The sequence below is a fragment of the Tursiops truncatus genome, chromosome 17 (genome assembly GCF_011762595.2).
Source record: "Tursiops truncatus isolate mTurTru1 chromosome 17, mTurTru1.mat.Y, whole genome shotgun sequence".
NCBI lineage: Eukaryota > Metazoa > Chordata > Mammalia > Artiodactyla > Delphinidae > Tursiops > Tursiops truncatus.
Window position 1 is genome coordinate 46,034,100 of NC_047050.1, and position 14,909 is coordinate 46,049,008.

Sequence of the window (14,909 nt, forward strand, 5' to 3'; positions counted from 1 at the left end):
GTTTATGATGCATCCTTGGGCTATGTCATTCTTTTAAAGGTTGTGCCCTGCCCCTTTCCTGTCTGAGTCATCAATATTAAATATAATACTTTCACTGTACCTAGGTTTACTAGAAATCAAATAAGACCTTATTACTGTTAAAGTTTGTCAGCAAGAAAAATAATGGTATGAAAACGTTTTAAGTAAATAAAATAGAGGTAAATAAGAGCTTTAGGTAAACTCTTTAGGAATAACTGTTTTGGGAATGTCTACTTTAAGGACAATATCTCCAGATTTTGGTAACCGGAAACAAAACTAAGTTAAACTACGAGAATTTCTTCACTATCTGGGTCATTACAAGTAGGATAAAATACTAGAACATTAATTGCTGGTCAGGCCTAAGTTTACCTACTTTTGTCTTATGAGAAACTGAAGATGTTTATTAGATACATGTCTTGTATCACATTGAAGAAAGAAATTCTATAAGAAGGTGTATGTTTCTAGAGGTTATAAAATACGTTCATAATTGTCAATCAGGAAATGCTGGTATGACAGTTTATAATTACTTGCTTCTTGGTTTTTGCTAGAGATTAAGATTTTAAGGTTAAGAATTATAAGGGAAACATTTCAGTATGCAAGGAAAGTAGGATGTGTGTTTTCAGCCAAAAAAAGAGGAATGAAAATGTATTTTGTTAAAAAAAGGTCATTTTGTCCTAGAGCTGGTTGTTTCTAAATGGATAAAGTTGTCAAATGTTTGTGGAAAGGGAACACAGAGTTTTGTATATGAACAGGATTAGCCTAAATTAGATACGATTGAACTTAATTAAGAAAGTGAATTTTAAAAGTAAAGTGGTACAAAACCTGAATTTGGTTCTCTGAAAGGACAAAGTTTTCTTAAAATATTGAACTGTTTTTGATAATTGTGAGTTTCTTTGTGTTTAAGTGATCTGTATTTGCTAGTGAGATCTTCTATTGTCACTTTAGTTAAGTGAATGGGTGTTGTTTCACAGTGACCTGTGATTCTATTTGACCAAGTGTTGTAAAACTTCTTGATATTTTTGACAAACTTCCCAAAGATAAAATCCTAAATGAAGCTCATCTGACCTCTAGCTAATTTTGAAGTTTTCCAAAGGGTCCCTAGAATACCTCAAAATATTTGTTTTCTCTCCATCTCAGAGAGAGGAATATTAAACTACTTAGGCTTCTTTGGTATGTTAAATTACATGGGAAGCATTGTCAAATAGGTGGTGATGAAACTTCTTAGATTGTACCCTATGGGTAAATGTTACCAACATACATATTCTGGAAATTATATGGAACTCCTAAAATTCTGGTAGGTCCTGGTAAAAATTATATCAGTCATAATTTTAGTAATTATCTTAAATTGTTGTGTGTCACAGCAGTAACCAAGTTTTCCAATTGCATTATAATCAGGTCTTTAACCTTGACTTTTTAAGTCTTTTGACGTTTATAGGCAGTTATCATTGTACTCTTTTTGCAAAATACTTCATCTTCAAGAAGATCCACAGAGAGTACTTTTTGACGTGAACAGATTTCTGATAATTTTCACATCATACTGCTGAACTGGGTAAGAAATCAGAATTCTAATCAACTGGATGGCTTCATGTAACTGTTACCAGAAGATTAAGATCAAGGACTAGTCACACAGGAGTGGGTGAACAGACTATGGTTATAATTTTTGGTTTTTGTCTGAAATATTACTGGGTTTTAATCTGTTTTCCAGATATAAGGAAACCTTTGAAATATACCTCTGTAAGTAGAACTGAAACCTTATCTTTTCTACCAGATGCCTCCAGAATTTGGAAACGCTTAGGTTCCTAGCAGCTTTATCAGGCCTGTAAGGAAGGCCACCTCCTAAAAGGTACAGGAAGCTCACTGTATTTTGGGGACCTCGAGAAGAGAGGAATTCGCCTAAATCCATCACCCAAATCTATAGATATCACAGGTTGAATGTATGACATACCTTTGGTATGGGTTTCCTAGCCCTGAGGTTTTTAAAGTTCAATCTGAGATTCTTTATGAAAAGTTCCAGCACAGCCAATTTAAAAGTCTATGTGGTCAATTACCCAGACTTATTTTGCAAACAAATAAGTCTTAATTTGGCTATATTTTGTAGAAATGAGGGTACTTTTAGAGAGAAAAAGATTGTTTCAGTGAATACAGAATTCTAGTTTTGTTAATTGATGTCTGTATTTACTGGCGAAGACTCACTTCCCAGATAACTCCTTGTTAATTTAGTCATTAAAAAGACACTGTTTCTGAAGTTCTTCACAGTAATCTAACTTTGGAAGAAGATCAAGATGCATCATGACCTGCAACCAGGTTATGCATACTGGAAAAGACATCAGATAAAGGACTCTTTTGGGCCACTTCGGAGGGGACCTTATCAGACCTCTACAACCGAATGAACTGCAACTCCAATTTCTGACACCTGACTTAGACTAAGACCAGCACTACCAGACCAGGATGAGAATATTACATCAGAAGTAGACAGCTGACCCAAGATGCCAGAGCAGGTCGGTATACTGATTACTTTGACAATTGCTCACACTTTCGCTAATGAACCAAATGTATTTCTTGGGCTCAATCCCATGCAAGTTTCAAAAAAAAAAAAAATCAATCCAATCGCTGGGTTTGTGGCCAATAACCAGTACTCCCAGGTTGCCTTGGTGGATTTCTCCTCTCCAAAGCTGTAACTGGATGGTTCTTAGACATTTTATTTCAAACGAAACTCTAGCACCATGCAAGCTAACATTGCCACCAATATCACTAACTGATACCCTCTTACCTGGCCAATTAACGGTGCATGTTCTGAACCTGGCCATAATACTCCTTTTTTATTAGATGTTGAATATTGGGTAGCTCCTAACAGGACCCAATGGATTTACTGAACAAGTTTATGACCTTGGCTCTCCCCAGGTTGGTTAAGAAGATAAAAAACTGGTTTCCCTTGGGCTCAAGGTCACCTATGGCTACCGTGGAAACAGCCCCTGTCAATCTGTAATGTGAGTACTCTGGTTACTACCAGTTTTCCAAATGGCATGAACATTTATCCATGATATTTGTTTACTCATCTTATGACCCATGAAGTGTCAGATTTCTGCTCTGAACAATCCTCTTCCTAGTTTAGGGGAAATATTAGGAAAATGGTTTTGTTTAGGAGGATTTTGGCTTAAATCTTTGCTAATGATATTGCTACTACCACCAATTTAGTTTGTGGAACTTATAAGTTGATACTTTCCTGCCTTTCATGCTGTGTCACCTACTCGTACTAAGATAATGTCTAAATGACTTGAAACTATAGATCACATCTGTAGTTCTATATAAAATAATGGACATACCCCACACACATGTGAGGAAAATTGGCTTAAGTCTTACTGGACAACTTAGAATTGAATGTCAGTCCTTGCCAAACATCCTGCTAGTACAACTCCCCCGAAAGGAGAGGATCGGGCCATTAAGACCAGGCATCAAGGGACAGGCAAGCAGCCATCCTGGTTTTGAGGGACCGAATATTTGATCACCTAACACTTTCTACTGAAAGATTATTTCACAATTTCCCCCCATTGATCATTAAAGGTCATATTTTATGGCAAGACAAGAAAAACTTAAACTTTTCTCTGCCCTTTGGTGGCCTCTCTCCCCACTACTGTGCATTGTGTATCGCATTATGCATCGGCCAAACCTTCCCCATTGGCAGAGATACCTGCTCAACCACAGAGAGCAACACTCTCCTAGCATCAGAAAGACAACTCCTTAAAAGATAGTATTCCTTCTTGATCTTGTAAGGGGCCAAGATGATGCTTAGACTTGGATTGTGTAAACTATCAACAACACGTCATCTAAATGTATAGCCTTCTGTCTCAACAAACTTCTATAACTGTGTCTTTACTTCACTTCTCAGAGCTTTCTGAGATGCTCTTCCTGGGTTGTAATACCCAAATTTGGCTCGAATAACAGTTTCCATTCCTTAGGTTGACTGATTTTTGTCAACATCTCATAGTGGCTTGCTTCCTCCCATATGTCAAAATGTTTCAAATACTACCTCCTCAGAGACCTTTCCTGACCCCAGCTGTCCTACCTGGCATAGCAACACTATTCCCAACTCCTTAGTTTTACTTCTAGCATTTAATATTTGAAATTATATTATGCATATTTATGTTTTGTCACTTCACACTAAAATGAAAATTCCCTGAGGGCAGGAATGTTTTGTAGCTCATTTACTGCCATATCCTCAATGCTTGGTAACATACATGGCACAGCGCAGGAAGGAGTGCTGTAACCGTTGATCGAGTGGAATGAATTCTCTTCTCAGAACTCGTGCAGGGCTTGTAGAAATCTTCTTGCGTGTTCTTAATCTAGAACTGTAGTTATTTAATGCTTATTCATCCCACAAGCCTGCATGCTCTCAGAGGACAGGAATTATGGCTTATTAATTTAGGGGTACACAGGAGGCATTCAAATAATGGCACTACCTCTAAAACTCCAAATATCAACTGCAACTTGTCTTTCCATACAGGGACTATTATCAGGATTTCATGTGAATAATAGTATTATTCAGAAAGAGGAAAATACATCACATTTAATTTATAATGCATTCCTCTGCATGTAACGAGATACAGTAAATACAATTAGGTACTTATCTTTATTTTTAAAACAAAGCCATTTTCAAAATATTTAAAAAAATAGACCTCTTTTCAAAGAACCATCTAAATATGGCTTTGACAGCCACAGTATTTTATTTATAACAAATAGATGGTACTGCAAAAAGCATTCATACATGTTTACGTAAATAAAAATGTTAGTATCATTCTGGCACCTTTTTGGGGCAGGCCTTTATATTTATAGAAAAATTACCATAACTCAAAAGTAAAATCAATAATGGCCTTTACTGTAATTTGTATTTAAACCTGAATTTGAGCAACCAGTGTAGACTGGTAACTTATTTGGGATCTGGACTCACATATCTGAAATCTGAAGTAGAAAGCTAAAGCTTCTAATTTCCATACAGTTTATCAACAAATGTACCCCAGTCATTCTAGTATCTATATAAGGTGATCTATTAGCAACACCAGTAAAGTGATTTATAGACAAATATGCTAAGTAAGGGCTGACACAGCTGGATCCTAGTTCAGATTTTATAAAAAGACACTAAGTACCTATGCCGAAAAATAATGTGATCCAGGATTACATTTTAAATGATGAAAGAGCTTCTGGGAAAAAAAATTAGTGATGGAGTGACAACAGATGTCAGGTACTTCTCAAATTAAGAGAAGTACATAACTGCATTCCAAATGAATTAAAACAAAAGCACATTTACAGTGGATTTTTTTCCCCCACCAAACTTTCCCGTTTCAAAAATGGTCAGGATTTGGGCAACTTCTTTCCCAGCAAACACTCGAAACAGCAATGACATCTTTTAAGAAGCCTTTTTTTTTTTGCTATTGCACAGAGGTTGATTTTAAAGCCAATACAGACAAATGAGTTCAGAAAAAGGAGCGGTCTTCAAATCCATTCAGCAAATGCTGCAAATCAGCTTCTACGTGGACAATGAAATGGAGAAAATCTGTGAAACTCTCCATTTGGTGTCAGTTTTACTGTCGTGTTGCTGGCAACCATTTCAGGTAGAGGAAGCCAAGTCCCATACGTATGGGGAAAGCAAAAGCAGAAAAACATTGTGAAGGCTTAGCAGTTCTGTGACTTCTAATGATTATAGACCGAATTCAATTATGAGCCATGTTGCTGTGCAGTATTCTTCTGAGTTTCATGTCTCAAATACAAAGGAGCACATGGCTGCCTTGGGCAGATGTACTGGAATTATCTTCCTTTAGTTTACTTTTTCTTTTCTCTAAGGCCAAGTAAAAAATGTGAGATATTTTCATATACCACAAAGGTAATACAGCAGGCTGGAGTCACTCTAATCAAATTGGGGGCAATTCCTTTGTAAAATCCACCGATGCCTTCTTTCCTTTAGAGAGAGAAAAAAAGGATATATACAGATATATACATATATACACATATATACTTAATTTCCTACAGAGCTAGCCTGAAGATAAAATCATAAACATCTTTCAAATGCCCTTAGATGTGTGAACATGTAACAGTATTAGCTGATCTAATGCAGGCATTAAACATCTCAAAACTAATAAAAATGCTAGACAACACTAAACATAGCACACAAAAATAAAACTTTATTTTCTTAATGCCTAGAATTGGAATAAAGCCTTGAAACTTTTCACTTACTTTCTCAATATATATATTTACTAAAGTGAACTGAATTTAAATGTTTAAATACTCTGTTCTGGCCTTTTAGAATTAAAAAGAAACGTGGGGATGTATACCTATAACAACTTAAACATCCCCACACTGAAGACATGCATGTCTTCCATACATGGAAACAAGTGTTTGCGAAAGTTCTGCTACCAGTAGCAGATGTGGGGCCTTTTTTCCTTTTCTTTTTTTAAATTGGAGTATAATTGCTTCACAATGTTGTGTTAGTTTCTGCTATGCAATGAAGTGAATCAGCTATATGCATACATATACCCCTCACTCTTGGACCTCCCACCCCCCCCCCCACCCATCTACGTCAACACAGAGCAAGGAGCTGAGCTCCGTGAACTATATAGCAGGGTCCCATGAGCTAGCTATTTTACACATGGTAGTGTATTTATGTCAAACCTAATTTCCCAATTCATTCCATCCTCCCCTTCCCCCCGCCAACATGTCCACACGTCCATTCTCTACATCTGTGTCTCTATTCCTGCCCTGGAAATAGGTTCATCTATGATTCCACATGCACGCATTAATATACGATATCTGTTTTTCTCTGACTTCCTTCACTCTGTATGACAGACTCTAGGTCCATCCACATCTCTACAAATGACCCAATTTTGTTTCGTTTTATGGCTGAGTAATATTCCATAGTATATATGTACCACATCTTCTTTATCCATGCATCTGTCCATGGACATTTAGGTTGTTTCCATGAGCTGGCTATTTACAAATAGTGCTACAATGAACACTGGGTTACATGTGCCTTTTTGCATTGTGGTTTTCTCAGGGTATATGCCCAGTAGTAGAATTGCTGGGTCATAGGGTAGTTCTATTTTTAGTTTTTTAAGGAACCTCCAGACTTTTCTTCACAGTGGCTGTATCAATTCACATTCCCACCAACAGTGCAAGAGGGGTCCCTTTTCTCCACACCCTCTCCAGCATTTATTGTTTATAGATTTTTTGATGATGGCCATTCTGACTGGTGTGAGGTGATACCTCACTGTAGTTTTGATTTGCATTTCTCTAATGGTTAATGATGTTGAGCATGCTTTCATGTGCTTGTTGGCAATCTGTATATCTTCTTTGGAGAAATGTCTATTTAGGTCTTCTGCCCATTTTTTGATTGGATTTTTTGTTTTTTTGATATTGAGCTACATGAGCTGTTTGTGTATTTTGGAGACTAATCCTCTGTCAGTTGTTTCGTTGGCAAATATTTTCTCCCATTCTGAGGGTTACTCTTCGTCTTCTTTATGGTTTCCTTTGCTGTGCAAAAGTTTTAAATTTCATTAGGTCCCATTTGCTTATTTTATTTCTATTTTCATTACTCTAGGTGGTGGGTCATAAAAGATCTTGCTGTAATTTATGTCAAAGAGTGTTTTTCCTATGTTTTCCTCTAAGAGTTCTATAATGTCTGGCCTTACATTTAGGTCTTTAATCCATTTTGAGTTTATTTTTGTGTATGGTGTTAAGGAGTGTTCTAATTTCATTCTTCTACATGTAGCTGTCCAGTTTTCCCAGCACCACTTACTGAAGAGGCTGTCTTTTCTCCACTGTATATTCTTGCCTCCTTTGTCATAGATTAGATGACCACAGGTGCGTGGGTTTATCTCTGGGCTTTCTATCCTGTTCCATTGATCTTTCTGTTTTTGTGCCAGTACCATACTGTCTTGATATTGCTCCAGCTCTGTTTTTCTTTCTCAAGATTGCTTTGGCTATTAGGGAACTTTTGTGTTTCTATACAAACTGTAAAACTTTTGGTTCTAATTCTGTGAAAAAAAAAAAAGCCATTGGTAGTTTGATAGGGATTACACTGAATCTGTAGATTGCTTTGGGTAGTATAGTCATTTTCACAATGTTGATTCTTCCAATCCAAGAACATGGTATATCTCTCCATCTGTTTGTATCATCTTTGATTTCTTTCATTAGTGTCTTTTTTTTGTTTGTTTTTAAGACTGTTTGGAATTTATTCTCTTAAATAAGAACGGTAACATTTGTTAAAAAAAATTAAAAGTACAACACCTTACTTTCACAGTAACGGAAAAACAAAGTTACGCAATTAAATAACAATACCACAGGTTAAAAACAGAGGCAAACACAAGGCTTCATGGCAGGAAGCATGGAGGTGGACAGGCGCACCGTTCTGGCACAGCTCTGGCCTCTGTACCACGCCTGGGGACCCGCCTGCCGCCCTCTACCCCAAGCTTAACGGACCAGGAAAAGTGGGGTGCAGAATCCCTTAATTCACTGGTCAGGCCTTCAAGGCCATGCTGAGGGCCGTTTCTGGAGAGACTAAGGATTCCACTGTCCTACAGACATACTAAACACCAAGAGACACCAGGGAGTTGTGGTAACAGACCTGGGGTGGGGGGAAGGGGTAAACACAGGCCTGAAAGCAAAGCAAACCTGGGGTTCCTGAGCAAGAGCCCTGCTCCCCTGGTTTGTCTAAGTCACCTTTCTGGGGTTGGGAGTGTGCACTGCTCACTTTCTGAGACACTTGCCCCTGCGGTCCCCACCTCCCCCAGGGTGCCTGGCTACTCTGATCTCCCCAAACCCCGACCGGAACACTAAGCCAGGTCAGTGGCACAGTCCCCAGTGTAAGCCAGAACCAAGGAACAAGAAGCTTGGGAAAAACCTTCCCTAGTATTATTATTATTTAGGGCACAATACATAAACGTGTACTTGTATATATGAAACTAAACCAGAGCAAACATATGTGTGTATATATATAAATGTTCACACAACACCATCTACTTTGACTCTTGGGGTAGGGTTGGGGAGGGAAGCTGGATTCGGATTCTCTTTGCTTTTCTAATAGGCTTTCCAGAAATGCCTATAAGAGAAGAGGGCTTGGGAAGCAGTGGGAAGATCTCGTAACTTCCTCCTGATGGCAGGAACCCAGGATCGTACCGCGTGGCTATTCTAGCTGGTGTGGGAAATGCCTGCATTTCCTAATGGCTCATTCAGCATCCAAACTATGGAACCCAAAGGTGACCATGCAGGTGACCACGGGCATGCACCAGCCACAGCGAGGCAGCCTTTTATGTTAAGATCCTCTTTCCACAAGACGACAGACAACGAAGCCTTTCTCCCATCCCATGTCTGTGACCTGTACTGGAAGCAATGCTCTTCTGTTCCCTATGATACCCCAAGCCGGTACACTTCAGTTTTGGTTACCCGCTATGTGAGGTGTAAAGGGGATTCCTCTGGATGAAAAGATCTAAAAACCTTCAACCGAGGGTCTTGTATTCAACGAGAAAACATCCCACTGGGGTTTTTCTTTCTCTGCCTGTTGTTATCCAAATGTTTCCTCAAGTCAGGGAAGGTACGACGAGGCCAGGGTAAGAAAATCTGTGCCAGGTCCACTGACCTGCAGCAGAAATATAAGAAGCTTTTGAAACAAAGCATTTACTGATTTTGAGAACAGAAAAGAGGGTTTCTACATTAAAAGATGCTAAACCAGGCAGCAGCTGGAGGCCAGGTTGCCAGAGACAGATGATGCTGGACTAGAATCTAACTCGCGGGTTGTGTTTGTGTTTTTGGCAACAGCAGTCATTTTGGTGTAAGAGGAGAAGAACATAAGGGAAAAGAGGGAAATGCCCATCAGTGTCTTAGTTTTCCGAGTATAGGTCTTTTTGTCTCCTTAGGTAGGTTAATTCCTAGGTATTTTATTCTTTTTGTTGCAATGGTAAATGCGACTGCTTCCTTAATTTCTCTTTCTGATCTTTCTTTGTTAGTGTATAGGAAATTCAAGAGATTTCTGTGCATTAATTTTGTATCCTGCAACCTTACCAAATTCATTGATTAGTTCTAGTAGTTTTCTGGTGGCATCTTTAGGATTATCTATGTATAGTATCATGTCATCTGCAAACAATGACAATTTCACTTCTTTTCCAATTTGTATTCCTTTTCTTTCTTTTTCTTCTCTGATTCCGTGGCTAGGACTTCCAATACTATGTTGAATAATAGTGGTGAGAGTGCACATCCTTGTCCTGTTCCTGAGTGTAGAGGAAATGCTTTGTTTTTCACCATTGAGAATGATGTCTGCTGTGGGTTTGTTGTATATGGCCTTTATTATGTTGAGGTAGGTTCCCTCCATGCCCACTTTCCGGAGAGTTTTTATCATAAATGGGTGTTGAATTTTGTCAGAAGCTTTTTCTGCATCTGTTGAGATGATCATATGGTTTCTACTCTTTAATCTGTTCATATGGTGTATCACAATGACTTGCTGATACTGAAAAATCCTTGTATCCCTGGGGTAAATCCCACTTGATTATGGTGTATGATCCTGTTAATGTACTGTTGGGTTTGAATTGCTAGTATTTTGTTGAGGATTTCTGCATCTATGTTCATCAGTGATACTGGTCTGTAATTTTCTTTCTTTGTGACATCTTTGTCTGGTTTTGGGATCAGGGTGATGGTGGACTCATTGAACGAGTTTGGGAGTGTTCCTCCCTCTGCAGTTTTTTGGAAGAGTTTGAGATGGATAGGTGTTAGCTCTTCTCTAAATGTTTGATAGAATTTGCCTGTGAAGCCATCTGGTCCTGGACTTTTGTTTGTTGGAAGATTTTTAATCACAGTTTCAATTTCATTACTTGTGATTGATCTGTTTGTATTTTCTAATTCTTCCTAGTTCAGTCTTGGAAAGTTGTACCTTTCCAAGAATTTGTCCATTTCTTCCAGGTTGTCCATTTTATTGGCATAGAGTTGCTTGTAATAGTTTCTTATGATCCTTTGTATTTCTGTGGTGTCTGTTGTAACTTCTCCCTTTTCATTTCTAATTTTATTGGTTTGAGTCCTCTCCCTTCTTTTCTTGATGAGTCTGGCTAAAGGTTTATCAATTTTGTTTATCTTCTCAAAGAACCAACTTTTAGTGTTATTGATCTTTGCTATGGTTTGCTACATTCCTATTTCATTTGTTTCTGCTCTAATCTTTATGATTTCTTTCCTTCTACTAACTGGGTTTTCTTTGTTCTTCTTTTTCTAGTTGCTTTGGGCATAAGGTTAGATTGAGATTTTTCTTGTTTCTTGATGTGAGACTGAATTGCTATAAACTTCCCTCTTAGAACTGCTTCTGCTGTGTCCCACAGGTTTTGGGTCGTCGTGTTTTCGTTGTCACTTCTTTCTAGGTATTATTAAATTTACTCTTTGATTTCTTCAGTGGTCTCTTGGTTATTTAGCAGCGCACTGTTTAGCCTCCATGTGTTTGTGTTTTTTACAGTTTTTTTCCTATAATCTAATCTCATAGCGTTGTGGTTGGAAAAGATGCTTGATACAACTTCAATTTTCTTAAATTTTCCGAGGATTGATTTGTGACACGAGATGTGATCTATCCTGGAGTGTGTTTTCATCCGCTTTCAGATGGAATGTCCTAGAAATATCAATTAAGTCTATCTGGTCTATCCTGTCATTTAAAGCTGTGTTTCCTTATTTATTTTCATTTTGGATGATCTGTCCATTGGTGAAAGTGGGGTGTTAAAGTCCCCTACTATGAATGTGTTACTGTTGATTTCTCATTTTATGGCTGTTAGTATTTGCCTTATGTATTGAGGTGCTCCTATGTTGGGTGCATATGTATTTATAATTGTTATATCTTCTTCTTGGATTAATCCCCTGATCATTATGTAGTGCCCTTCCTTATCTCTTATAAGAGTCTTTATTTTAAAGTCTATTTTATCTGAAACTAGTATTGCTACTCCAGTGATTTCCATTTGCATGGAATATTTTTTCCATCCACTGCCTTTCAGTCTGTATGTGTCCCTAGGTCTCAAGTGGGTCTCTTGTAAACAGTATATATATGGGTCTCCTTTTTGTATCCACTCAGCCAGTTTGTGTCTTTTGGTTGGAGCATTTAATTCATTTACATTCAAGGTGATTATCGACATGTATGTTCCTATTACCATTCTCTTAATTGATTTGGGTTTGTTTTTGCGGGTCTGCTTCTTCTTTTGTGTTTCCTGCCTAGAGAAGTTCCTTTAGCATTTGTTGTAAAGCTGGTTTGGTGGTGGTGAATTTTCTTTAGCTTTTGCTTGTCTGTAAAGCTTTTGATTTCTCCATCGAAGCTGCATGAGATCCTTGCTGGGTTGTAGGTTTTTCCCTTTCATCACTTTAAATGTATCCTGCCACTCTCTTCTGGCCTGCAGAACTTCTGCTGAAAAGTCTGCTGATAACCTTACAGGGATTCCCTTCTATGTTATTTGTTGCTTTTCCTCTGCTGCTTTTAATATTTGTTCTTTAATTTAATTTTTGTTAGTTTGATTACTGTGTCTTGGCGTGTTTCTCCCTGGGTTATCCTGCCTGGGACTCTCTGTGCTTCCTGGACTTGGGTGGCTATTTCCTTTCCCATGTTAGGGAAGTTTTCTACTATAATCTCTTCAAATATTTTCTCAGGTCCTTTCTCTCTCCCTTCTCCTTCTGGGACCTCTATAATGCGAATGTTGGTGCATTTAATGTTGTCCCAGAGGTCTCTTAGGTTGTTTTCATTTCTTTTCATTCTTTTTTCTTTATTCTGCTCCTTGGCAGTTATTTCCACCATTCTACCTTCCAGCTCACTTATTTGCTCTTCTGTCTCAGTTGTTCTGCTACTGATTCCTTCTAGTGTATTTTTCATTTCAGTTATTGTGTTGTTCATCACTGTTTGTTTGTCCTTTAGTTCTTCTAGGTCTTTGATAAACATTTCTTGTACTTTCTCCATTCTATTTTGGAGATTTTGGATATCTTTACTCTCATTACTCTGAATTCTTTTTCAGGTAGGTCGCCTATTTCCTCTTCATTTATTTGGTCTTGTAGGTTTTTACTTTGCTCCTTCGTTCGTAACATTTTTTTGTTGTCTTGCCTTTTTTGATGGGTGGGGCCGTGTTCCTGCCTTACTGGTTGTTTGGCCTGAGGTGTCTAGTACTGGAGTTTGCAGGCAGTTGGTTAGAGCTGGGTCTTGGCGCCGAGATCAGGACCTCTGGGAGACCGCACCCTGATTAATATTCCCTGGGGTCTGGTTGCTCGGGGGCTCCTCTCATCCCCTTAGGTGTCTGTGGTCCCCCACCAGTGCCTGGTAGGTGTCCTAGTTGTGAGGAGTCACGAACTCCGCGTCCTCCTAGTCTGCCATCTTGACCCCGCCCCCCCCCTTGGGGCCTTCTTAATTCTATTAAACTAGGTTTTTTATGACTTCCTATGTTCAATGCCATTCAAATATTCTATAATACCTAAATTTTAATTAATTTGTCAAGGTACTTTCACACATCTCATTTGATTTTTATAAACAACTCTGTCAACCTAGATAGTCAAATTTTATAGATGAAGAAGTCGAGGCTCATGGTTTTCTATGGAGTAAATGGGATATGGGGAGGAAGGGTCCATCAGCCATGTTTTCACCACAGACACTGGTCTTTGCTATAAAACTAATGATGTCAACTGGACGGTTTAAGATTTACAAGGTACCTCCTAAGAGCCACTTTGATATACCACATACTCTTACCTCCATGTCTTTGTGATTACATCCAATACACCATTGTAAAACATGTGTTGATCCTGCAGACGAGCTCTTACAACTTGGTATGGGTATGTTGCTGCCACAGCAAATATTTTGGATAATGCTGCAACTGATATATATTCTACCGTGCTCTAAAATGACAACAGAAAACATTTGTTTTTCTTTAGGTAGGGTTTCTTTAAAAATATAGAAGTAAAATTTACATAGGGAAACCAACACTGAAGTGGATCCACAAGTGAAAAATACTGTTTCCCCTCTTGAAACAAGGTCGTTCAATGGGGTTCTATTTTTTACAGTTGTGTGCCATTATCCTGTAAAGTATTTAACTATAAATTAAATTAGTGGCAGAATCAGTACTTATCATCATAGCAATACTACCAAAGTAAATGTGACAAAATTTCCATCTATTAAATGCCCATAAAAATAAATACCAGTGTTTTTTCAAGTATCACCTTACCAACTGTGCTTCTGGTAATCTATTGGTATGTTGGTTGTATTTCAATTTCAACAATTCATATGCCATAAACTGAAGGGCACCATGTGATGTTCCAAACAGCCCAGGAATAAACCCCTAGAAGGAACAAGTGAAGAAAAAAAAAAAAAAAGCTAAACTAAGCGAGTTTCCAAGGGACCACAGCTTCCGGGGAGGGGAGTAAGGAATGAGTGACCTCAATGTGTGACTTAGAGAAATGGTTACTCAACAAAGTTTTATTTTAGACAGTCCTTCACACACCCACCAGTGTCACAATGATACTTCTTATGGTAATGAGGATAAACAGTTTAAAGTACAATTTCAATACAGATTTCGGTTGTCATTAAATTGTTCCTTGCCTAAGTCTGGTTTCTTTTCAGGACTGAGTACAGGTCATTCTGAACTCAGACAATAGAGCCAAGGGAAATTACAATTGTCAGCTATTAAAATATATTGATAACGATTCATTACCTTATACAATCCACGCACACCTTCATACTTATATATTTTCAAAAGTGTATCAAACATTCCTTTATATTGCCGCTGTGAGGCATTAACAACACCATCGTACTGTAACATAAGGCGAGTTTTTGTTACCCATAATGGGTTGGTAATGCAGAGGGTCATGGCTCCTGAAATCAGATTTAAATAATATTACTCAGCATACAGGTACTTTCTCAC

The 14,909-nt window shown here is 38.1% G+C and overlaps 1 protein-coding gene across 1 annotated transcript in view; it reads right to left on the reverse strand.

The window, feature by feature from the left end:
- Positions 1 to 5,413: 5,413 nt before the first annotated feature.
- SLC25A32 (solute carrier family 25 member 32) overlaps positions 5,414 to 14,909 on the reverse strand; it is a 48,681-nt gene continuing 39,185 nt past the window's right edge. The window contains exons 4-7 of the mRNA XM_033842698.2: positions 14,700 to 14,860; positions 14,214 to 14,327; positions 13,742 to 13,887; positions 5,414 to 5,968 (exon numbers count right to left, since the gene is read on the reverse strand). Coding sequence (XP_033698589.1) covers positions 5,833 to 5,968; positions 13,742 to 13,887; positions 14,214 to 14,327; positions 14,700 to 14,860 — 557 coding nt within the window. The 3' untranslated portion in view covers positions 5,414 to 5,832. The remainder of the gene's footprint in view (positions 5,969 to 13,741; positions 13,888 to 14,213; positions 14,328 to 14,699; positions 14,861 to 14,909) is intronic.